The sequence below is a fragment of the Gymnoscopelus braueri genome (genome assembly GCF_963280865.1).
Source record: "Gymnoscopelus braueri genome assembly, chromosome: 7".
NCBI lineage: Eukaryota > Metazoa > Chordata > Actinopteri > Myctophiformes > Myctophidae > Gymnoscopelus > Gymnoscopelus braueri.
Window position 1 is genome coordinate 5384654 of NC_137608.1, and position 27365 is coordinate 5412018.

Below are 27365 nucleotides of genomic sequence, written 5' to 3' on the forward strand. Positions count from 1 at the left end.
AGTATTTGAGAAGCACTGCCTCAGGTGACTGAGAATGTCACCCTGGACGTGATCAGACTGTCAGTTAGCGGTGGAAGAAGTACTCAGATATTCTACTTAAGTAAAAGTAGCAATACATACCGCACTATAAAAATATTGTTACAAGTAAAAGGCCTGTGTTCAAAATGTCACTTGAGTAAAAGTACAAACGTATTGACATCAAAATATACTAAAGTCAAATTACTTAAATGTTTTAAAATAGCAGATCTACAAGCTCACAACGCGTCGCGATGCAACACGTTGTGAGCTTGTAGATCTGCTATTTTGAAATAGCCTATGTATAAAATAGGGCAGAAGTGGTCAATGTGTGTTTTATAATATAATAATTTATATCTGCAAAGTAACCAGTAATTAAAGCTATCAAATAATTGTAGTGGAGTAAAAGTACAATATTTTCCTCAGAGATGTAGTGGAGTAAAAGTAAAAGTATTGAAAATTGTAAATACTCCAGTAAAGTAAAAGTACCTCAAAATTGTACTTAAGTACATTACTTGAGTAAATGTACTTAGTTGCTTTACACCACAGTCAGTTAGAAGAACAGTCCATCAGCATCAACTTCATAGAGTGGGATATTAAAGCAGGGTTACAGTGCATTACCTCCTCATTATAAAGACTAATGCACAATCGTATATTATGTGAGAGCTCAGTGTAAAAACCATAGACACTGGTTTTACACAGATGAGGATAAAAAGTGATTTATTATGGTCAGATGAGTCATCCTTCACCATATTCTCCACAAGGGGGCAGCGAGAGCACGTGCAGAGAATGTTAAGAGTGCATTTTCAGAGCAATGCTTATTTGAATGATCACCCAATTTGCAGAGGTGGAAAGTAACAAACAGCATTTACTTGTACTGTTCTTAAGTGCAATTTTGAGGTATTTTGCTCCTACTCCACGACATCTCGGATCCAAATATTGTACTTTTACTCCACTACACTTATTTGAACACATTAGTTTACTGATTACTTTGTAGAATTAGATTATTATTACAAAACATACATTAACCACTTCATAACATTCTGATGAATTGATGTGAATAAGAAGGCAGCACATGATCTACAGTGAAAAACATCTTTATAAAACAGAGACCGAAACACAATCGTCTTTTTTCAAGTGTTTTCCATTTTACTGCCATAAACCTTGCAGTTATTAGAATAACATACACATGTTGCCACAGAACATGTTCTTTGGTTTAACATTTCAAAAAGGAAGTTTGGAAACTCAACTTCCTGTAATAAAATATGAGGATAACTTAAGAATTCAGAGTAATGGACCTTGATGCACTGGTTGTCAAAGTCCAGCGGTCCTAGAGGGGGTCCCCAGTAAAAATGTGTTAATGTAGCATCAAAATCAGTTTAACCACTTGAACCCTTACATTAGCGATTTGTAAATAACCCTACTTACATTAGCTATTTTGTAACAAGCTCACAACGAGTCCCATCGGGACGGGTTGTGAGCTTTTAGAAAAAAACATTTTAACAAAACAAATCTTGTATGTGGGTCCCTGGCCAAAACATATTTTCAGATGGGGGTCCGTGGCCAAATACATATTAATTTGGGGGTCCTTGACATGAAAATGTTTGAGAAACACTGATTTAAAGGACAATGTATATTTTCGATTCCAACACTGTTTGTGAACAAGATAACCAAAATAAATAAAAAAAAATAAAATAAAAAAAACTTGGGTTTCTGTTCATTTTAGTACGGAATGAAAATCTATTTGCAGATAAATTAAACATGCTTGAGGTACAGAGTTTGTTCGAGAAATAATTCCGCCCACGTTTACTTCTGTAAACTTGTTGAATCTGATTCAAATGTAATCCAACCCATTTCATTGTGCTGTCATGTTCTTGTCAAAGTTGCATTTTTGCAGTTTAACATGCATTTGAATGCATTCTTTTTGTTATTTTAAAATGCAGACTGATTTGAAGTCTAGCATAAAACATCCCCTAAAAGATATTAACAAAATGCAAGTCCATGATTTATTAACTGCACAAGGGTGTTTAGCCAACTCAATTAGGCAGTTACTGTATTGTAAAAAAAATAAACCTAATATTTTTGCCAAACATATTTAGTGTCGAACAAAAAAAGGACCTTGTACCGAGCCCTGGGGGACGCCGGTCCAATAAGTAGACAGGGTTTAAGTGGTTAAAGACTCTTTAAAATACAAAAGGTACCGTAAAACACAATTTTAGGGAATAATCCACCTTAAGACACCAATTCCATGTTGGCTACTGAGGGAGGAGAGACAGACATGGTTATAATGTCTTAATAAATAATCATATGAATATAATAATACAAACAATTCACCTTCGCCGTCTGGTGACGACGACATCACATTCTGCCTCACATTCCATGTACAACCTTGGAGGTGTTTGTTCTGTTTTTTTTTTTATTATTATCCGTTTATAACAATATAAAACCAAAAACATACTATCACACACGAAGCATCACAGATAAAGATGGTAGCATTTAAGGGGTTATTACTGCATTCATCATATCATCATATGATGTCATAGAGCTCCTGGACCCCTGCCCTGGCTGGTACTGGTCCAGTTGGATTAGGATTAATCAGTTGTCTTTGTTCAGGATAGACCAGGTATATTACATGCAGGTGTTTCATAGACCACTGGTCGTCAAAGTCTGGTCCGGGGCCCACCAAAAGGGGTCCAAATGGAGCCTTACGGGTCTGTAACTCTGAGAGTGTACAATTTAACCTTCACATCTGAACGCAGGGCACAACTCTTTGGACTCCAAACAAATGTGTTAATTTAGTCCAGCGTCCGGGTCGTTGTGAGGCTCAGGGTCTTCATGCAGCTGATGGGGCACAGGGTAATAAGGGCTCATGTTCTTGAACTTGGGGGAACCAGTATATGAGACCCTGGTACTTCCTCACGGGGTGACCCTCACCTTCACCCTAAAGATCTGAACCAGCAGCCCTTTGGTCAACCACGTTGGGCATGATACCATGATTCTCCATCTGTTCCAGCAGCTGTACAGAGCTAGCCTGGCATGGCCAGACTAATGTCACTGCGTAGATATTAGTCTGGAATCTCTGTGTGGAACGTGTATTTCCAAGGGGCGGATTTAAAAAAATGCCTCTGGTGATAAACCCGACCCATATTTCATAGATTCATCTGGAACCAGGCTAGCACAGAGCACTCCTGCTGCCGGAAGTAGTGGTTGAACATGTGCTGGATGAAGCTCCACGGCAGAAAACAACTCTTTGGGGGAAAACATCCAACAGTTTATTATAGACAGCCAGGTCTCACTCAATCCTTCCTGATGAAGACGTCAACCACTTTGTTAAAGGTTGGAACCTTACGGTTCTATTTGGTTCCATTTGTACACTCTCAGAGTTACAGGCCGTTAAGGGGTTACATTTGGAGGTGGTCCCCGAACCCGACGCTGAGACCCATTGGTATTGGACCAGGTGTAGTCATAGTGTAGGTGTAGTAATAGTCCAGGTGCATCAGTCCTGGTCTGCAGGGATCTTAACGAAGGCGATAGCAGCCAGCTCCTTACAGAATTCCTCCAGAACAATCACTCCCTTCAGCAGGGTGTCAAACTCCTCCCTACGTAACAAAACAACACAAAACAAAACACCACACAGTTCACAATGTGATCATTCATTCACATGGTGGAATACGGATGATGGGGTTTAACTGCTTAAACTAGTGGTTCTTAAAGTCTTGTTGTTGCTGCTATTCTTGCTTTTTCTCCCTCTCTGTCTCAGTTTTTCGTTGCCACTGTCGCAAACATTGCTTGCTCAAGGTGGGACAATGTCGGGTCTCTGCTGACTATATGCACAATTTACAATGTAGGCATTTAGCAGACACTCTTATCCAGAGCGATTTACAGTAAGCAAATGCAGAGAGACAGCATAGTGCCTCAGTAAACTAGGATCACAGGTAAACCAAGAACCTATAAGCCTAAACAATACTATAAAAGAATGATCTGTACATTGAAACTATTAGGACACCAGGTAAACCGAGCATTTGTCTAAATAACATCTTAACACCGTGGTCAAGAAAAAAACAAGCCTAATTAACAAAGACATGAGAACGAATTACCAAGGTATGTCTGCACTTACATAGATATGTCATATCTATGTAAGTGTGTCCTGGGACTCCTGGCACTATAATACAATTGAATTGAACTAGTTTCTTACCCGGTGTGGTTGCTCTCCAGGCCCATCAGCTGTTTCCTGACGTTAGCCAGTCTGTCTGTCAGATTAGACACATGCTGAATCCTATCCATCAACTCACCTATCACCTGACACACACACACACACACACAGTTAAATACCATTTTCAGGTACTTTTAGCATTTTTTTTGTCATCATAAAATGTCTATGTCCTTACATATAGTAATACAAATGTGTGTGTGTGTGTGTGTGTGTGTGTGTGTGTGTGTGTGTGTGTGTGTGTGTGTGTGTGTGTGTGTGTGTGTGTGTGTGTGTGTGTGTGTGTGTGTGCGCGCGTTACCCTGATGAGGACAGAGAACAGGGTTCTGGCCCCAGGCGTCAGGGTGATGTACGGGTCTAACAGATACTCATGGAGGACAGGGTGGTTGAACGATGCCAGTCTGGACAACAACGAGGTCAACTGGAGATTTAACTCATATGGCTGAGAGAGGAGAGGAGAGGAGAGGAGAAGAGAGGGTTTATTTATCACTCACTCATACAGATACAAGCAGTCAAATGTAAGACTAAATGTTGATGTAAGACTGTGGTGACAATATAACAAAATCATAATAGATTAGAATCCAATCCAATCCACTTTATTTATAAAGCACATTTGAACCAAAGTGCTGTACACTCAGTAACAAAATATAATAGAACAGGACAACATATAGACACAATGCCTGGTGGAACAACAACTCTCAATCTCAATTTTCGAACGCTAAGGAGTACAAGTGAGTTTTCAAACGTGATTTAAACACAGGCAGGGTTTGAGACGCTCTAACATGGGGTGGAAGCTCATTCCACAGTTTTGGCACTACGGCGGAAAATGATCTATCTCCCCAGGTCTTTAGCTTTGTTGCTGGGGCCTTAAGGAGTGACTGGTCGGTAGACCTCAAGACCCTTGCAGAGCTATTGGGAGGTAGAGGCTCCGATATGTACAATGGTGCCAACCCAATTTAAAGACTTAAAAACAAACATTAACGTCTTAAACTGAATCCTGTAACGAACAGGGAGCCAGTGTAGGGAGGCAAGAATCAGGGGGGTGTGATCATACTTCCGTGCCCCTGTTAAGAGGCGAGCGGCCGCGTTTTAGACTAACTGTAGTCGTGACAAGCAGGCTTGGCTAACGCCAACATAAAGTGCAGAATACTAGGTGCAATAGAAGAAGAATAAAGAATAAAGATAAAGCTGGCAATAAGAACAGGTAAAAACTACTTACGCAGGAAAAAAAAGAGGAGCATTTGCATGAAGATGATACACTCAAAAAACTCGACAGACAGACAGACTGACAGACGGGCGTCCTACCTGCTCTAGGAGGCGTGCCAGACGGTCTAGCAGCACCTTGAGGAAGTGTCCTTCATAGAAGGACGTCCCCTGGTCTGAGGAAGAGGAGGAGAGAGGAAGGCTCTCCTGCCACGCCCACGACTCTGACACAGTCAAACATTCCTGGAACTTAATAGCAGAGGATGACAATGAACCATTCCTGTTTGGCTTGTTTGGCTTCTGAAACAAAGAACTCCACAGGGCAGATATGACAAATAACTGACATATTTAATAACATTGTACGTTCACAATAAATCAAATAAATGGTGGAAATAGTCAATCTACAAGCAAAATGTATTAACCCTTTAAGACCGGGAACACATTTGTGTCATTTTTTTATTTCTTTGGGCAAAAATAGCAGATCTACAAGCTCATAGCACGGCACCGAGTCTAAATGGGTTAATATTGTTCAACATGGAGAGTTCATTAAAATAATTGTGATTAGGCGATTATGTAATAATTGTGACAGGCCTATGATATACGTATCTATAGACAGACACTCAGACAGACAGACAGTTACCATTCTATGTGCATCATGTATGTACGTGTCATAAGCTGCTCCCTGAACCAAACACGCCGACTTCACCTCCACTGGAACCAGACAGAGAAAACTACATACACAAACACACACACACACACACACACACACACACACACACACACACACACACTCTATTAGGTCCAAGATTCAGCTCTGATCATCACTTTGAAGTAAGAGGTAATTAATATCCCCGGCATCCATATTCTGTGGGAAACATTCGCCAAAAATAGCAATCTACAAGCACACAACCACAAATACAGAGACAGTTTACTAAGTCCAGAGGGTTTAAAAGTGGTTCAAAACAGCCAGTGAACTTTGACCTTTCGGGGTCCCGTACCTGTTGACGATGTCAGCGGCCTGTGTGTGACCTTCAGCCTGCTGGGGTTGACCTTCAGGTGGAGCAGGAAGGAAAGAGTCATCCGAGAAGAATGGATCTTCATCTAGGAAACTAGAGAGAGAGACAGAGAGAGACACTGATTTCTCCCACAATGGATGAAAGGATAATGAAATAAACAACTTCAACATTGGATGATGATCACATTGAATACTACAAACAAACAACTTCACGCAATGAATTCTTATGATGTATGATTCGTTAGGATATAGTTAGATTTTCTTTATAATTATTAGCAATTATTTGTGAAAGATGAGTTGAATGTTGAGTTTACAACAGTAAGGGGCGCCACAACATAGACTAGAAACTGACCAATTACATCCAGAATGAACAGACAGAAACAGACTCATTGGCTGATTTGTATTATAAAGTGCCTTTAACCAATTTTAACCTTGCGTCCCTATTTTTGGCATGTCATATAAAAAATAAAAAATAGCCAGAACAGAAGATTTGCAAGCTGGCAACGGGTCACATGGCGACGCGTTATATGAGCTTGTAGATCGGCTATGTTGCAATTCTTCGTACATACGGCTAAAGTGGTAAACTCACTCGTTGTCCTCGGCAGAGTGGCTCTCCTCCGCTCCAGCAGGGGGCACTGTGATGTATCGGCGCTGCACCAAGTTCCTCAGAAGCAGGTTCATCAGAATGTCCCTGTGGGGCTTCAGTAGCATCTCCTCAAACACACCCAGAGTCACCAGGCTGATCTACAGACAGACAGAGACAAGACAGACAACTTCAAGTTTATTGTCACATCACAAGTGTAAAAATATGGGTGAAATCATTTCTCATACAAGCGTGAAGTTCCCACAAATTGCATTGACAAAACAGATAATCATAAGAAAAAGGAAAACGTCAAATCACAAAACAGCATCAAATACACATGAGGCGTGTGCTCAAAATGAAACATGAAAATATGGCAGAGTACTTCCGTCTCTTGTGCAACTAACAGATATCACTTAGATATGAGCGGATATAAATGTGTGGGAATGGAGTCATATGTAAATTAATATTCAGTAACAGTGAATTTGGTTCTCAACCAGTGGTCCGGGGACCACCAGTGGTCCTTGAGGAGTTTCCAGGTGGTCCCCAGCTAAATGATGGAGAGTTGGTAACCAAATGGACCCCTATAGATCTTTAACTCCTGAGAGCGTAAAATGAAAGCAAATGGACCCTTACGGGTCCATTTGGTTTCATTTTACGCTCTCAGGAGTTAAATTATTGTTAAACATCTGCATTACATAATTTACAAGAAGTCTAGACAATTAGAGAATGTAGAAGAATTGTAATTTCGACAAAATCTTATCCAACGATAACAAAATATTCTAAGTTTTGGGTCTGAGAGGCAAAATCGCATCAAATGGTGGTTCTGTGGCTCAAATGCAGAATAAATAATGGCTTAAAGTTATTAATCACTGCTATCAAATAATGATATTAATCACTGTTACAATAACTGCTATTGATCACAAACACACTTACCTCATCAGAGATGTGGTCACAGTTCTGTATGATGTGGTATCGGAGGCAGTGTGTGTGCGCGCTGGCGTCTTCCGGCCGTGTGTGCGTTCCCCGTAGGAGAGAGTGTGTGTGAGCGCTGGCTTCCTCTGGCTGTGTGTGCGTTGCTCCCAGCAAGAACAAAACCAGTTGGTCCAGTAAGGCGGGGGACTGGACCTGCCGGAGAACGCACCGCAACAGCACGGTGCTGACCAACACACGCTGCTCACACCTGGAACCACACACACGCACACGCACACACACACACACACATGGATTGAAGCTAAATCTCTGAAAATGTCTGTATGGCCAAGTCCTAATGTGCGATTTGTGAAACAGTGTGAAAGGAGCCCCCCCCACACTAGCGCTAATTCCTAAACAATTAACACAATATGTAAAATGATGATGTTTTAGTAATTTTGTTCCTGCTGTTGTACATACTGCCAACCAACCAGGTGAAGAAATCACAAATGGAGGCTCTAACCTTTGCTTTTATATGAAATATCCGAGAAGATGTTATTTCTAGTTTGACCACTTCAAATGCTCTAATCTTAAAGGGATAGTTCACCCCCAAAATTACCCTTTTCCTATCGATTAGTGACCCCATGGATATTTTTTAGCTTTTGTCGCATTCCTAAGCCAATAATTGACTGGCAGCGGTTTCGGTAGGAGACACAAAGAGTCACATCTGAGGTCTTACAAGCAAGAGCTTGTAGATACTAGATAGGATATCACTGTGCAACATGCTTCCATTGAAGACATGTTGCCTTCTATAGAATCCAAATGACTGAATGACCAAGATGGTTTTTTTCCTGAGCTGAGAGCATGTTTTTAATTGTTTATAATGGGAGCGCCACATTTTTGGTGGTGCTGGGTATTTAGCTTGTGCACACGCTTTCCTCTGCCTGGCGAGAGCTAAAATATTTTCAATTCAGGCACCTGGAAGCGCTCCCAGGCGAGCGCCCCAGCATTTTCAGCCAGGGAAAAAAGCCTCAGTGGATGCGGCCCCTAATGCATGAAGTGATATGTGACGGCCTGACATGGTGACATGGCTCAAAGTTATCAATCACTGCCTTAATTTCTTACATGTGAGTCAGATGAGACGCAAAGACACCTGAAAGCCAATACTGATGAACCGCCTGGGCTAGCTTCACCGCTAACACCTGCACGCACACGCACGCACACACACACACAGAGACACACACACACACACACACACAGAGTTGCATTAGAACAGTATGGAGTCTCCTTGAGTTGTTCAGGTAGTGTATTGTTACTAGTAATACTGTAGTAACACTAGTAGTACTACTAGTAGTGTTAATGTACCTGTGGAGACTCCTTCATCAGATGATCCAGGAAGTCCAGCCAGGAGAAGAAGCGGGTCATGTGATCACTACCAGGAAACACCAGACACTCTTCCGGACACGACTGGGAGAACTGGGAACTGAGAGAAACCACACCACTGTCAGGTCTTCACAGGTCCGCCGGAACGGAAAATACTGTGTGTACGCGTGTGTGTGTGCGTGCGTGCGTGCGTGCTTGCGTGCGTACGTGTGTGCGTGCCAGAGGTGGGACAAAGTCGCGGTTTTGCAAGTACAAGTAAGTCTCAAGTCTTTGCTCTCAAGTCCCGAGGCAAGTCCCAAGTTTGTTGGAAGCACCAAGTTAATAGCCTGGCATTGGTGTGGATTCACTCTCACGTTCCTCCCCGGTATCAGTCTGGACTTCGGCCCATAGGGAGCGAGTATGAGAAATCAGAAAATTATCGGGCCAATCAGTGACAGCGTTTCAACTGCTGTCCGTAAATCATTTTCTGATTTCTCATACTCGCTCCCTATGGGCCGAAGTCCAGACTGATACCGGGGAGGAACGTGAGAGTGAATCCACGTTATCAGTCTGGCCAATGCCAGGCTACCAAGTTAAGTCCAAGTCCTCAACTTTTAGTTTCGAGTCCCAAACAAGTCTTAAGTTTGTTGGAAGGTAATCTAAAGTCCAAGTCTTGAGTCCACACCTCTGGTGTGTGTGTGTGTGTGTGTGTGTGTGTGTGTGTGTGTGTGTGTGTGTGTGTGTGTGTGTGTGTGTGTGTGTGTGTGCACTGTTGCGTGTTACCTCCAGTGTGTGTGAGGCCAGTTGTGCAGGTTGAGTACATCCAGGGTGTCCAGGGGCAGCAGGGAGTAGAGCTGGCAGAGTCTCCCAGCCAGGAGAGCTGTCAGCTGGGTGTGATGAGCCAGAGTCTCCCCTGAGCCCTCCGCCTGGAGGCTGGCCAGCAGCAACAGGCTCTCATAGGCTTTCAGACACACACGACCATTCTGACGCAACAGAACAAATCACAGGAATAATTACAACATGACATACTGTATCATTTATGACATAACATTACATAAAATGCCATATCATGATATAGTAAACTCCTCACAAAATGTTTGGAAACTTACATTCGGTTACATTATTTCTCCCCTTCAATAATACCAATTGGTATTGTATTTTATATAATTTGTATCGTTTTATATATTTTTTATTGTTTATTAGTCACCTTTACAACTAGGTATAACTTGTAAGTATCGTGCAATCGTGGAGCGAGCAACACAGCTAAACGTGTGGGTAGCGCCCTCAAAAAATCGGCCAGAATCCCCCAATATGCTTCTGTTGGTAATCGCTCTCGTTTTGAGCAACCTGCCAGCACACACCTGCTGGCATAGGTGTGTGTCAGTCACAGGTGTGTGACTGACACCTGAGCATGGGTCCTGCAACTTTGACATCTGGCTGCGGTACCATAACCATTGTGCAAATCTTGCCTGTAAATCTCTGGAAGAAAGCCTATGGTTCCTCAGTGAAACAAGGGTAAGGAACCGGTCTGTCTTAGTGGTCTGTCTTTGACTTCACCAGTCTCACGGAACTTGGTCATAAGTTTGGAAATGGTACCAGGGCTGACACCAAATAATGCTGCCACTCTGCGTAACATTGAACATTGCACAGGCCTTATCCTGAAGGGACAAACGTGGCATCTTTCCATGGGGGCAGTGTTGCTGCTTGGAGCATACACAAACTGAACAAAGTTGCAAGACCCATCCTCAGGTGCCAGTCACACACCTGTGACTGGCACACACCTCCCAGGTCGCTCAAAACGAGAGCGATTACCATATTGGGGGGTTTTGGCAAATTTGTGGGGGGCAATACCCACATACACAAACTCAACAAAATAGCAGGGGAACTGAGAGAGGAGGGAGGGCTAATGTTCCCTTCAAATTAGGGATGCTAGCCCGGGCGGCTGGTGTAGCCGTCTGGGCACGTAAACTGGTAATCCAGCGTGTCACAGGTTCGAGTCAGGTTCGAGTCTGATCCTGACAACCTTTGCTGCATGTCACCCCCCAATCTCTCTCCCCATTTCCTGTCAGTCTACTGTATAACTATCATTAAAGGCAGAAATATATATATTTTAAAAACATGCTAGGATTCGACTGCTAATAAAAGAAAGTTCCTTTCACACAAAGATTTTGCGGCCCCCCTGTAGTAACTATGATGACCCCCCCGGACCCCCTGTTGAAGACCCCTGCCCAAGGGTGATGTCCCCCATATTAACAGTCACCTGGCTTCCAGTGAGTCGGACCAAGGCATGGAGGAGACCCGAGCAGTCTGGGGGCGGGGCACAGCTGGAGACGCAGCAATCTGATTGGGCAGGACTGGACGGGGGGGAGACGGGGTGTTCTGATTGGTTGGAGGCTTCTGTGCCGCCGTGCGATTGGTCTGCCGGCGATGACTTGTCTAGGATCTGAGAGAGAAATACAGTCACCGTCGGGTGGAAACCTTGTATCCATAAATAAATATATAAATCTACAAAGTATCTAAAGCTGTCAAATAATTGCTGAGGAGTAAAAAATTAAAAAATTGCATCTGAGATGTAATGGAGTAAAAGTATAAAGTATTGAGAAATGGAAATACTAAGTAAAGTAAAGGTACCTCAGAATTGTACTTAAAGCTGCACTATGCAACTTTACTGTTCTACCCAGGATTTGAACCCGGGTCTCCTGCGCATGTGCTGAAATGTTTACCACTGAGCTAATAGAGCCTGCCTGCTTGCTCTGGGGAGAAATTGATTTTTTTTTACCTTCAGGTCAACATTTGTGTCAAACCAGAAACGGGATCGTGTCAAAGGTCGTGTCCAACCTAGACACAGGATCTAAATGTCTCAACAGGAGAGCAGGGAGACCAAATACAACCACCTTAACTTTATAAGTTATATTATATTAACACACTCTGCCATACAGATTGGACAAAATAACATTTTATGCACACCACAATTACATAATGGAGCTTTAAGCACAGTATTTGAGTAAATGTACTCATTTATTTTCCACCACTGCTGGTACCTGTAGGATGTATTTGAGGACGTAAGGGTCTTGTTTGACCCTGGAGCAGACCACCAATAGGAACTGAGCTTCCTCCTTCTCATGCTGGGAGGCAGGTAGCCCACACAGGCCAATCAGCTTCTGGAAATACAACCACAACGCAGGTCAGAAAGACACACACCTGTGTGTGTGTGTGTGTGTGTGCGTGTGCATGTGTGCTTCAATTCAGGTTGGGGTTAGGGTCAGGGTTGACATTTAGAGCCTAGGTTTAGAGGTTAAGTTTGAAGTTATGCCTGATTTATACTTCCTTGTGCACGGGCGTTGCGCACCGAAAATAGCTGATCTACAAGCTCACAACGGTCACAGTGCGACGCGTTGTGAGCTTGTAGATCAGCTATTTTCGGCTTCAGGTTTAGGATAAAAAAAAAAAGGTAAAACTAAAAAATTCATTAAAAAAAACTTTCTGATGTCCTGTAGTAATACAAGTGTGTGTGTGTGTGTGTGTGTGTGTGTGTGTGTGTGTGTGTGTGTGTGTGTGTGTTTGTGTGTGTGTGTGTGTGTGTGTGTGTACCTGGACAGGTCTGTGTATGTTAATGAGGTGAAGCAGAGGTTTCTGGATCTGAGCCAACAGCCTGGAGAAGAACAGGAGAACCTGCTGAATCATACCTGGAGGATACTGGAGAGGAGAGGAGAGGATTCAAAATCAGTACCGTACATTTGCCTTTGTAACATGGCGTGCGCGTTTGCGTGCGTACGTACAGTACGTAGGTACTTTATTTATCACTGAGGGTAAGCAGCTGGAGGAATTAACTTTTATTGTCACATCACGTAGAGAAGTGGGCCAAATTCATTTTTGTTTTGTTTGTGGTTTCAGGAAAGTGTGCAAACGAGTTGGTGGCTTCATGGATTTGCAGTAATCACTTGAAAGACAGAGTGTAATTTAAAAGAGGAGAGGGTGGCAAGGAGAGCAAGGAAAAGCAAAAATCTATGATATCTACATACATACACAGTTGAGTTCTCAAAGGGCCTTAAAATTAAGCCCCGGCCCTAACTGGGCCCTACTGGGCCGCCCCGAGGCTCGGCCCGGCCCGAACCATTACCATACTTTTAGGCCTGAAAAACACGAAAAGGTGTCATTATGTGCTTACTGTCCTCAAAGTCTAACTAATTGGCATAGATTTTGGGCCCGGCCCGGCCCGAAAACGTGGGGTCGGGTTCAGGGCAGAATTTTAGAACTCTAATACACATACAGCGTTATCCAGCTGGCACAGTATATTCATGAGGTTAGACATACGTTGCATACGGTTAGACACAAAGGTGGCAGCACTTCGCTAGGTCCACATAGCAGCAGGTATGTACATGATATTAGACATGAAGGTGCGAAAGAGTGCCAGCGCCTTGTACATGAGATAAAGTGCAAACAGACAGAGTGTCGACGTATTGGCTCAACCACGTAGTCTACAAGGGCTGTTTCCACATAGTAGATAAACACATGGTAGAGCATAAAGGATCTTTAGATAGACATAATGTTTGGTGACAACAAAGGATAAGAATGTATTTAGATACCATGTTGTTCCTATGCTAGGTTTGATGTTCACCTGGTATCCTAGTTTCTTTCTTAGCAATTTGTGGCTTTCTTCACAGTCTATTCAAGTGATCATTTACCCTCATCATTGTGTGTTGACTACGGCTCATGTCATTTATTCTGATCTTGTACTTCGTATATCACTCTGGATAAGAGAGCGTGTGATAAATGCCTAAACTGTAAGTGTATGGCATGTTTTTCTGTTTACAGCAGCAGTAGTCCTCTCTGTATTGGGTCCCCTGGCCTCCACTGGCACACCCCAGATTCTTAGGAAGGTTTTTGTCGCTGACGGGTGGAAATCTATGACCAAAACTTTTACTTATCAGGAAGTGGAAAAATATATAACCTGTGTTCCAATCGATCCAACATGGTTATTATTCATTCACAAGCAAGCTCTTGTTCATACTTTTTCATTGGCTCAATATTTATAAAACCCACAGACTGACAGAGTATGGAAATACAAGGTTTCTGCCTGACAACAACAACCGCGATTTAAAATGTGTGGGAGCAACACATCTGTCTTGAGAGAGTAGACATGCCCTAACCTGTGTGTGTGTGTGTGTGTGTGTGTGTGTGTGTGTGTGTGTGTGTGTGTGTGTGTGTGTGTGTGTGTGTGTGTGTGTGTGTGTGTGTGTGTATGTATTGTTGTGTTGTTGTGTTTCAACAACTTGGAATGCCGGCGGAGACGCGGTTACTTATACCCATAGAGTACTGAGTGACAGTGTGTGTGCGTGCGCGTGCATGTGCATGTGCATGTGCGCGTGTGCGTGCGTGTGTGCGTGCGTGGGTGCATGTATTACCTGAGCCTTGCCCAGTGTACACAGGGTCTCCATTAGCTTGTGTTGTACCAGATATTCCATACAGACACCAGTATCCTCAACGTCCTGATCAGCAATCAAAACAAAAACACACAATCAAACACTGGATCTTCAGTTACGAAAATGGCCGATCTACAAGCTCACAATGCATCGCAGATGTGACGCGTTGTGAGCTTGTAGATCGGCTATTTTCACCTGGCGACACCGCTGTGCGACAGAGCATGAATTAGGCAATTTAGGGGTGGGACAATACAAGCAACTCATGATATATAGGAAATGAGTGGTCAAAGGTTTTATGTATTGGAGGAACTGAATATGTCAGTCAGGTATCATATCAATTTGGAGGGAGTTAATAAATACATGTGGTAGAACTAACTTTATATGAGGGAAATGTTACTGGCAAGTTTGTCAACTATATTATCATGATTACTATACTGTACATCTTGTGTGACTAATGTTTAGTTTTTTCTTTGAGCAGCCAATAATTGTTTTACCCCTTTTTCTCCCCACTTTTGGGGGCGGCAGTGGCTCAAGGGTAGAGTGGCCAGTAGAGCGGCCGGATGGCAACCGCGAGGTTTCCAGTTTGATCCAGGGCTCCCCCAGAGTTAGTGTTGAAGTGTCCTTGAGCAAGACGCTGAACCCCTAATTGCTCCCGATGAGCAGGTTGGTGCCTTGCATGGTTTCCTCCGCCATCGGTGTGTGAATGGGTGAATGTAATGCACAATCTATGTAAAGCGCTTTGGATAAAAGTGCTATATAAATGCACCATTTACCATTTAATTTTTTTTGTCATTACACCGATAAATTCCTCCCCAAACACACATTTCTGTGGGTTGTGTACCCTACTGGCTCACCTGCCAGTGAGCAGCTCTGTCCCAGTCGTCATAACCAACACTTCCTGCTGACAGGTGCCTCCCCGGCCCGTAGGAGTAAATGCAATGACAAATATCACCCTTCCCGCCGGGCTTCCCTCCCCCCGAACACGGGCCAATTGTGTTGGTGTGTAGACGCTCGACAACCGTGGTGGATTTGAACCACTAGACTCTGTGTGGTGGTGGGCAGGCACTTTACCACTGCACCACCCGAGCCTTGTGTTAAAAAATTGGTTATTTAGTTGTCTGTCTCTGTTTTTATCTTATTTACCGTTTTGTCAGGCCTGCCAACCTTGGGAAATTGCTTTGAGTGCCGCTTTCGTGTATGTGTGTGTGTGTGTGTGTGTGTGTGTTTTTTGTGTGCATGCATGTACTTGTATAACTTTATACTTGTGAGGGCCAAACGACCCCACAAGCATAGTAGAATTTGAGGACTAGACATTGTGAGGACCACTTACCTGGTCCTCACAAGAGAAATGGTTGGTTTATAGTTAAATATCTGGGGAGTCAGGCTTACAAATAGGAAAGGATTCAGGTTGGGGTTAGGATTAGACATTTAGAGGTTAGGTTTAGGGGTCAGGATTGGAGTTATACCCGATATATACTTAGCTGCGCGCCGGTGTGAGCTTGTAGATCTGCTATTTTCGGCTTTAGAGTTAGGGTTACAAATGGCAATAAAAATTATAAATAGCATTCACAAACTCACTGTCCTCACAGTCACAAGTACAGTAACACAAACACATGTGTGTGCGTGTGTGTCCTGGGCATGACGTTAAACTGCCCGTTGTAACTACTGTACCATCGTCAATGTAGTAGGTGCAGTGGATGCATTTGCAACTTCTCTGGACTGTGTAGCTTGCATGCAAGAAGGAATCTACCAACAGCCGACGCTACCTGACGGCCCGTCCCGTTAACAGCTACCGGGAAGAGAGGCAATAGAGCCGGTGGCCTTCCAGCGGTATGTCCGTCCGCTGTCGGAATAGCAATAGGAGAACTTCCAGACCCACGAGAACGACTACAGAGAGCGCTTTAACACCAAGCAGCAGTGCAATGCTAAGAACTTTGTTTCCTCTGGTGGTCCAGCCTAGGACATACCCACGGACTGTTTGTTGGAGGGTTTCGACAACTTGGGATGCCCAAAAACTAGGCATAAAGGCTGGCAAAGTATTGGGCTGTCTCTGCTGCCATATATGGCGGAGCCGCTGCTACTTGTGCCCATGGAGTGCTGACTCTGAGTGACATGCGTGTTGTATCATGAGGATATATCCATGAGTTTGTGAATGTAACCTTTACTGCACCTAAAATATTTGTGTCCCTGTATGCTTTCCCTGTGTGTGGACATAAATAAATTGTTAAACTGTGTGTGTGTGTGTCGTGGTGTGTGTGTGTGTGTGTGTGTGTGTGTGTGTGTGTTTACCTGTTGTTTCTCCTCATACACCAGTATGTCCAACATCTGTCTGAGACGCCAAGGAATGTCTGTCTGTCTGACTGGCTGAGAGTCATCTACACACACACACACAAACATTATCAAAAATTAATCTGTACATCGAAACTATAGGATGCCATGTAAACAAATTGGCCTAGCATCTGTCTAAATAACATGCTATCTAAATTACATTTTGACCTCTGCATAAAGTCAGCATGGTCGTCAAGGCTACAGTAGGTCAAGTGCCAGGGGCTAAGGTGGAGTCTCAAGAGGTGAGTCTTCAGACAGACAGATGGACAGAGACAGCCAGACAGAGATAGAGGGACAGACAGACAGACGTCTCACCATTAGTCTGAAGGTAGTAGCTGGTGATTCCTTTCCAGTGTTCCACAAATGATTCCAGCAGGTCCACTGAGGGCTCCCTCTGAACACACACACACACACACACACACACACACACACACACACACACACACACACAGTGTCTTCATTCTGCTATGTATTTTTACATTCAGCATTCCGTTCAATTGACAACTTAACATTCTACCAGAAAGGGGGGGGGGGCAGAGAGAGAGAGAGAGAGAGAGAGAGAGAGAGAGAGAGAGAGAGAGAGAGAGAGAGAGAGAGAGAGAGAGAGAGAGAGAGAGAGAGAGAGAGAGAGAGAGAGAGAGAGAGAATGTGCAAACACAGCAGCAAGATGTGTGAGCTATTGTGACAGGAGAAGGATGTCCAATGCAATACAACCGCCTTAAAGACTTATGATCATATATGCTATGTGTGTATTCCTGCACAAGTGATCAATATTATAGAACTATAAATCTGACAGCAAATGCACAATTCCTATGGTTTTGTAAGCTAGTTTGTCCTACGTTGCAATATGTCACACACAGCTCTGTTCACACACTTCTTAATTCCCTTGTAACCGTACATACATTCTTTTTGTTTTGACTGTTTTGTTCCAGTTTTGGCTATTAGCAATGTAAAAGCATGTTTAATCATGCCAATAAAAGGTGCCAATTTGAATTGAAAAATTGAAGAGAGAGAGAGAGAGAGAGAGAGAGAGAGAGAGAGAGAGAGACTGGGGGGAGGTGAAGGAATGCAGTGATAAATGCCTCGGGGTTTCCACGTGAACTAGATAAGTCAACTGTAACTAAACTATAACTAACTTCTACTACACTATACCCACAGGATGGTTATCTGAACTAACCCTGCTATACAACATTATAGAATTGACCTTTACCCAAGTCTAACTCTAACTAAACCTACTTTATTTGAACCAACACTACATTCAACTTAACTTTATCTCTACAGTTAGTTTGTGTGGAATTCCCTTACTCGATCAGTATCTATAATCATAGTTCCTTTATTATGTAACCGTAAAACATTGGTTCTCAAAGTGGGGTCCGGGGACCCCCAGGGGTCCTTGAGGGAGTTCCAGGGGGTCCCCAGCTAAATGATAGATTAGGCACCAAATGGACCCTTATGGGTCTGTAACTCTGAGAGTGTACAAATGGAACCAAATTGGTTCCATTTGTACACTCTCAGAGTTAAATTGACATAGATTTTACAATATAAATTGCGGTCCAAGTGATAGGAATGCCATTAAATGGGGGTCTGTAGCCCTAATGCATGTCAAACTGGGGGTCCTTGAAATTAAAATGGTTGAGAATCACTGCTAGAGCCGTAAAAAATCTTCTCTTATGGGGGTCCCTGGCATATCTTTTGAAATGGGGGTCCGCGGGCTAATAAGTGTCAATTTGGGGGTCCTTGACATGAAAAAGTTTGAGAACCACTGCCTTACATTACTGTACAAAGTTATTTAACTTTACAGTGTGATATATGTTCTGTATTCAAGCTATATGTATTAGTGGCTATATAGTCTTATTTGTAAATTCATGTTGACATGTGTGAAATGTATTGCATTGTGCAATGCATTTCACAACAGTGAAATGGGATATTTACATGTTGCACTGGTGTAAAGTAACTATGTACATTTACTCAAGTACTGCACTTAAGTACAATTTTGACATTTTGACAGTTAGCTCTGTTTTTTATACTTTTACTTCTACTCTACATTTCAAGAGGCAAATATTATACTTTTTACTCCACTACAATGATTTGAAAACTTTACTAGTTACTTTGTAGATTTTGATTATTATTACAAAACATACATTAACCACTTCAGCTCTGTATACATTCGGCCTTTTGAAAATAGCAGATCTACAAGCTCATATACCTGCCATTTTCAGAAGATTTGTATACATTTGAAAACGTGAAATGGGACATTCTGCACAATGAGTACTTCTACTTTTGGTACTTAAAGTACATTTTGATACCAATACCTTTGCACTTTTACTCAAGCAAATGTTGAATTCCAGACTTTTACTTGGAACAGAGTATTTCTAACATTGCAGTATCGATACTTTTACTTAAGTAAAACATTTGAGTACTTTTACTTTTGGTACTTTAAGTACATGTTTGATACCAACACTTTTGTACTATTTACTCAAGTAAATTAATGAAATCCGGTCTTTTACTTGTAACAGAGTATATCTACAATCGCAGTATTGCTACTTTAAAAATAAAGTAAAAGCATTTGAGTACTTTCTTTCCACCACTGAAAACAACAAAACATAACAACAACATGTCTACGTGTCAAGACTCACCGTCTCCAACGCCTGCTGGAACAAAGTGCTCAGCTTGTTGATCATATCCATGTCAGATCCCTTCAATAAACTACTACTATGTGATTATTAAATCATAATCCTTATGATCAGAACAACTATCTGCCTCCAGCAACTGATCCGACATGTTGACACACAAACTATGTCTGTCTGACACACAGGAACCAAACACCAGCTCACAGCTCAGCTGATACTGGCCTTTCTATCATCCCATAGCCCCGGAGGGACGGCCTGCACTGTGATTGGCTGGTTGGTTGTCACGGAGACAGAGTTGGAGTGGAGCTCAGTGGAGCCCTCTACTGGTGCTGTATGGAAGTCCATAGGTCCAAAAATTAAATAATAAATACCACAATGAAATAAATAATAAACACAATGATATAAATACAAAATACAATTAAATAAATACAAAATACAATTAAATAAATAAATGTATTTATTTATTGTGTATTTTTTATATATATCATTGGGTTTTCTATTTATTTCTTTGTGGTTCTTATTTATTTCATTGTAACTTTTAATATCAACCTATATATATTACTTGATGCCACTTTTAGCTATTTAATCAAGTCCATTGGTCCAAAAATTAAAAAATAAATATCGCAATGAAATTAATAAAATCCACAATGAATTAGATAAAAAACACAATGATATAAATAAAAATACAATTAAATAAATAAAAAATACAATTAAAGAAATACATTTATTTATTTATTCTGTAATGTTTTTTATTTCATTGCGTTTTATATTTATTTCATTGTGACTTTTAATGTCAACCTATATATATTACATGTTGCCACTTTTAGCTATTTCATAAGGTACATTGGTCCAAAAATGTTATAACAAATACCAAAATGAAATATATAAAAAACATGATGATATAAATAAAAAATGCAAATAAATAAATAAATACATTTATTTATTTTTTAGTATTTTTCATTTAATTGTGCTTTTTATTTATTTATTTTGGTATTTATTAAATGGGTTTTTTATTTCATGCTGTCTTTTCAAAAGAATGGCTTCCATTTACCCAATCATGGTTTGACATCGCCGTCTGTCAATCAACAGGAACGGGGCGGGACCATAGGGCGGGACCTATTTGCTGATTGGGTAATCCCTGGCTCTGGATTACTTTGGTCTGTCTGTAAAACTGAAGCCAGCTCCGCCATTTTTAAATCCCACTGAATATCACTAGTGTTTTTATCTGTAGATAAAGTAGGCCTATTATAATCGATTTGTAGTAAAAGTTATGATAATGATAAATGATAGCCTACTTACTTGTTAATGTTTTTTTTCTCTTCACACATTTGGTAAATAGATGAGAGAGAGAGAGAGAGAGAGAGAGAGAGAGAGAGAGAGAGAGAGAGAGAGAGAGAGAGAGAGAGAAGTTGCCACAATAAGGTGTCAACGAGGTGGTCAGCAGTGTAAATGGCTCTTACAATTTAAATAAGGCTACAATGACCAGTTACAGATACACTTCATCCACCTGAAAGGTGCGAATAGTTGCTACTATACTTTTTGGGAGGGATGTTCAGCAATAAAAATGACCCAAAAAAATGACAGTATCAGTATGCTCAGGTTTAAAAACGTGACAGTGCTTACAGACAAATTATATGCTTGGCTTGATTAATAAGCTAAATTGAAAAAAGAAAGAAAAAAACAGATTACAGGACAACAATATCAGATATCCCCATCATGCAAGAATAAAGACAGTAAACTCAAATAGCATTCAATGTGGGTTAATAATGAAAAAATATGTAATCAGTTACTTCAACTTGATTATATGCAAGTATAAAGACCGTAAAACTATATATACATTGGGGGTGGTTAATAAGGAATAATACAAATGAATATTTGATGGGGCGCTGGGTCCGCGGAAGTTTACACAATTGTGGAGGGGGTCCTTTGGTCCTATAAGGATGGGGACCCTTGAGATAGAGAATGCCAGTGTTAAACATTACTTACAGCGGCCCTGAAGGTTAAATCTGTACTCCAGGTTGAACACCTGTATATCGGTATCAGAGAATGAACATTTTAAATTGAATGTTCAATAAGGAGGTTCAAGCATGTTTGTTTTTACTTTCTTTTCTTTTTTCCCCAGTTTTTTTTCCATAAGCAGAATTAGAGGGTATCCAACAACATAATTATGATTTGTTTTGGTTTTCATTTCATTTAATTGTATTATTTTAAAAATATTGTGTTATATATACATCGTGGGTTTTCCTTTCCTTTGATTGATTGATTGATGTAGTTTATTTAGAAAGACATGAGAATAGTACATGACAGTACATAACAGTACATGGAAGTGCAAATTCACAATACAAGGTCTACTAAACTGGAAACCCTCATTAAGCACTAAGCTTGTTTAAGATGAGAACCCCATGCACACAAATCATGATGAAATATAAGAGGCAGGCAGATATACACACTACTATACAGAATGTCATACAATCAGCTTTCAGGTTACTGGTATGACGAGAGAAAAAAAATATATATATATATACAAAAGAGGAAAATGAAGGAGGGGGGGGGGGAAGGGGGGGGGTAGGTTAAGACTTAGACAGGGGCCATTTTCGAATTGCAGCCTCCTGAAGGTGTATCTTTAGGGCAGTTTTGAAAGTGAGTAGGGTTTTACACTCCTTTACTCCTTGTGGTAGGGCATTCCACATGTTTGATGAATAGCATGAGAACGAGTTCATACCCTTAGTTGAGCCAAATCTGGGTTGAACATGATTTGTGGAGCTGCCTCTGGTGTTATGATCATGGACTGCATTAACATTTTGGAAGTATTTTGACAAATACAGGGGGATCCCAATGTTGTGGTGTATCTTGAAGACCAGGCCCATAGCAAGTTGCTGTACTCTGTCCTCAACCCTAAGCCATCCAATCCTAGCAAAATGAGCAGGGGTTAGATGGGTTCTGTGATTGAGGCCAAGAAGTAGCCTTACAAGTTTGTTTTGGGATGTTTGGAGCCTTGTTTTTAAGGCCTTGGAGGTGTTGTGATACCATGAAGTGCATGCATAATCATAATGACCTTGAATGAGGGCCCCTGCAAGAATCTTCAGAGTATTCTTACTGACTAGGCGATCAATCCTCCACAAATAGCGTGTTGTTTGGTTGACATTTTTGATCACTTTTTCTGCGTTTTTGTTACCAGAGAGGTTTGCCTCCAAGATGGAGCCCAGGTAGGTAATTTCATCCTTTCTTTTGATGACATCATCACCCACTTTGATCGTGAAACTCTCTGCCTTGCTAAGGTTAGGACTGGACCCAAAGAGGATGGATTCAGTTTTACCCAGGTGTAATGAAAGTTTGTTGTCAGAGAGCCAGATGCAGATCTTGTTGAGTTCGGAGCTGAGAGTTTTCTCAACCTGCAGCCTGTCCCTGTCCGAGACTAGCAGGGCCGAGTCATCTGCGAACAGGAACAGCTTGCAGTCGCAGGCCGATGACATGTCATTCACATATATCAGGAACAGTAAAGGTCCTAGTATACTTCCTTGTGGGACACCACAAGTCACAGGGAGGGGGGGGGACTGGGTGCCGTTTACTTCCACCACTTGCTCCCTCCCTTCCAGGTAGGATCTCATCCAGTTCACTGACGTATCATCAAAACCTATTGCTTTGAGCTTATTGATCATAATTGGGTGATTGATCAATAAGATATAATGTCATGTAAGCAGAGACAAACAGTTCACACAATTTCCCACTGCAAATGAAAGAGGTCCCTCTTTTTCCAGTGTACAGATTGTCTATCAGTGATATATATTAATGTATTCGGCTGTTTGCTTGCTTACAACAATAATATCTATCTCTTCCTATGACATAGCTGTCCTGTGGTTGCAAAACAAACCACACTAGACCCCATGGTTCTCACAGACATTACTAATTTACCCTCAGAAAAGAAAACAATTATGTATAACAAAACATTTTAGAACATAAAATAAAGACAAAAACAAACCATATATATCTGGATACCCTCTGAACCTGCTTATTTTCTTTGGTTACCAACTTTTCATTTTATTTTTTAAAAAGCTTTTCAGAGGGGAGAGACATTACATCACATCACTATGTATGGGCAAACAGTTCACACAACATCACACACTATCATAAAAAAGCATATATTTTCAGTACATTGTACATAGATCAGTCAGTGATCATTAATGTATTCATGTACTCTATAGTTTGCCTGCTAGAAATAGGGACATTCTCTTCCTCTGATCTGGTGGTCATGTGATTGTAAAACAACCCAGGCCGCTTCTTAACCCCTTCACCAGACCCCCGGGTTGGCATAGGCATTAAAGGAAAGGAAAACCCACGATGTATATATAACACAATATTTTTAAAATAATACAATTAAATGAAATGAAAACCAAAACAAATCATAATTATGTTGTTGGATACCCTCTAATTCTGCTTATGGAAAAAAAACTGGGGAAAAAAGAAAAGAAAGTAAAAACAAACATGCTTGAACCTCCTTATTGAACATTCAATTTAAAATGTTCATTCTCTGATACCGATATACAGGTGTTCAACCTGGAGTACAGATTTAACCTTCAGGGCCGCTGTAAGTAATGTTTAACACTGGCATTCTCTATCTCAAGGGTCCCCATCCTTATAGGACCAAAGGACCCCCTCCACAATTGTGTAAACTTCCGCGGACCCAGCGCCCCATCAAATATTCATTTGTATTATTCCTTATTAACCACCCCCAATGTATATATAGTTTTACGGTCTTTATACTTGCATATAATCAAGTTGAAGTAACTGATTACATATTTTTTCATTATTAACCCACATTGAATGCTATTTGAGTTTACTGTCTTTATTCTTGCATGATGGGGATATCTGATATTGTTGTCCTGTAATCTGTTTTTTTCTTTCTTTTTTCAATTTAGCTTATTAATCAAGCCAAGCATATAATTTGTCTGTAAGCACTGTCACGTTTTTAAACCTGAGCATACTGATACTGTCATTTTTTTGGGTCATTTTTATTGCTGAACATCCCTCCCAAAAAGTATAGTAGCAACTATTCGCACCTTTCAGGTGGATGAAGTGTATCTGTAACTGGTCATTGTAGCCTTATTTAAATTGTAAGAGCCATTTACACTGCTGACCACCTCGTTGACACCTTATTGTGGCAACTTCTCTCTCTCTCTCTCTCTCTCTCTCTCTCTCTCTCTCTCTCTCTCTGATCTATTTACCAAATGTGTGAAGAGAAAAAAAACATTAACAAGTAAGTAGGCTATCATTTTAGTGAGGGAGGAAATCGCGGGGGGGTCCGCGGGTGTCCGCGAAAAAAACAACAACTATCTAATCTAAAGTAAACATCACATCCCTCAAGTCATTCTCATTCACATATGCCATAACTTTTACTACAAATCGATTATAATAGGCCTACTTTATCTACAGATAAAAACACTAGTGATATTCAGTGGGATTTAAAAATGGCGGAGCTGGCTTCAGTTTTACAGACAGACCAAAGTAATCCAGAGCCAGGGATTACCCAATCAGCAAATAGGTCCCGCCCTATGGTCCCGCCCCGTTCCTGTTGATTGACAGACGGCGATGTCAAACCATGATTGGGTAAATGGAAGCCATTCTTTTGAAAAGACAGCATGAAATAAAAAACCCATTTAATAAATACCAAAATAAATAAATAAAAAGCACAATTAAATGAAAAACACTAAAAAATAAATAAATGTATTTATTTATTTATTTGCATTTTTTATTTATATCATCATGTTTTTTATATATTTCATTGTGGTATTTGTTATAACATTTTTGGACCAATGTACCTTATGAAATAGCTAAAAGTGGCAACATGTAATATATATAGGTTGACATTAAAAGTCACAATGAAATAAATATAAAACGCAATAAAATAAAAAACATTACAGAATAAATAAATAAATGTATTTATTTAATTGTATTTTTTATTTATTTAATTGTATTTTTATTTATATCATTGTGTTTTTTATCTAATTCATTGTGGATTTTATTAATTTCATTGCGATATTTATTTTTTAATTTTTGGACCAATGGACTTGATTAAATAGCTAAAAGTGGCATCATGTAATATATATATAGGTTGACATTAAAAGTTACAATGAAATAAATAAGAACCACAAAGAAATAAATAGAAAACCCAATGATATATAAAAAAATACACAATAAATAAATACATTTATTTATTTAATTGTATTTTGTATTTATTTAATTGTATTTTGTATTTATATCATTGTGTTTATTATTTATTTCATTGTGGTATTTATTATTTAATTTTTGGACCTATGGACTTCCATAGGTGCTGTGCCTGTGTGTGTCTTTAATTTAAAGACACACACAGGCACAACACCACCATAGGGATTAATGTAATTAATGTATAATGTAATTGGACATTTTAGGGTGAACTACTCCTTTAAATTAAAGGAGTAGTTAAAAAATGATGTATTTTCTATCAATTACACACCCCATGAAGCATTGAATTGGATTTTTTAGTTTAGTTTTTGTCGTGTTCCTAAACCATTTAACCAATAATTTGATGATAATAATAAAGATGCTTATGTATCCAGTAGGAGACACAAAGGAAGAAGACTCTTTGTGTCTCCTACCGGAGAGACCGCCGGTAATCAAATTATTGGCTTAGGAATGCGACAAAAACAAAAATAAACTCCATTAATTCAAGGCTTCATTGGGTGAATTGATAGGAAATAAGTAATTTTTTGGGTGAACTACTCCTTTAATGTTATTGAAGTAGTTTGACAGGTACATGGGTATCCTTGTAGTCTTGAGTATCTTGTAGACCAGACCAGACCCATTGCAAGTTACTGTACTCTGTCCTCTACCCTGAGCCATCCCACCCTAGCATTAATGAGCAGGGGTTAGGTGAGTCCTAGGTGTGAGGTTTAGTAGTAACCTGACCAGTTTGTTTTGAGAGGTCTGGAGCCTTGTTTTTAATGTGGTTCTCAACCTGTGGGCCGGGACCCCCAGGGGGGTTCCCACATGATTTTTGGGGGGTCCCCAGGCCAGATGACAGTAAAGTGACAATTTAAGGACTTTTAAAGACCTTTTTAAACCCCCCAAAAAAAGAAGTAATCAACAAACTATACTAGAAAAAGTGGTCAAACATTGGCCAAATTGTCAAATAATATAAGAAAGAGGCAACATTTGTGAAAATAGTGATCTGCTTTCCTGAATTACTTTTGTTGGCACCATTTTTTTCATTATGGGTCAGTGCAGTGGCCAAAGGTATCAATGTGGGAATCCTTGGCATGAACATGTTTCATAACTAACTCTACTTCAATTAGTAAGTACTTTTAAATAATGAAATGTAAACAGATGACGCATTTGTTAATATAATGAAGCAATTGTGTACCACCAGCAGAGCCTGTGCCACACACACTATATAGAAAGCATCAAATTCACAACATATTCTATTTCCGCTTTTAAGACCAATGATCGTGTCAGTGTCAGAGTTAGAGGAAGAGTGAGGCCGGGTGCATTACTGCACCGGCTTACGAGCCCAAGAGCTCAGAGGGCCCCTAAACCAGAGCCGTTTGTGTTTACAATCACTTTATAGAGGTCATAAGAAAGAAACCATCATACAGTATGTATGTAAAGGATGTTGAGATGTACTGTAGGTGTGTTAATATGGTGTTGCTGTTGG

At 40.7% G+C, this 27365-nt stretch overlaps 1 protein-coding gene across 2 annotated transcripts; it reads right to left on the bottom strand.

The window, feature by feature from the left end:
* Positions 1-886: 886 nt before the first annotated feature.
* On the bottom strand, positions 887-19872 carry fhip2b (FHF complex subunit HOOK interacting protein 2B). 2 transcript variants are annotated; one of them, XM_080434336.1, is made up of 19 exons: positions 19685-19872; positions 17364-17442; positions 17010-17095; positions 16187-16240; positions 14703-14786; positions 12889-12993; positions 12339-12458; positions 11558-11740; positions 10081-10280; positions 9301-9418; positions 9061-9137; positions 7960-8206; positions 7033-7187; positions 6427-6537; positions 6069-6159; positions 5531-5677; positions 4527-4667; positions 4211-4314; positions 887-3614 (listed from the first exon to the last, which is right to left on the bottom strand). In XM_080434336.1, exons 1-19 carry the CDS (start codon positions 19733-19735, stop codon positions 3512-3514), a joined length of 2256 nt encoding a protein of 751 aa, XP_080290462.1. In that variant the 5' UTR covers positions 19736-19872; the 3' UTR covers positions 887-3511. The 2 variants fall into 2 exon arrangements, with proteins under 2 accessions (XP_080290462.1, XP_080290463.1); XM_080434337.1 differs by lacking the exon at positions 16187-16240.
* Between the last annotated feature and the right edge of the window lie 7493 nt (positions 19873-27365).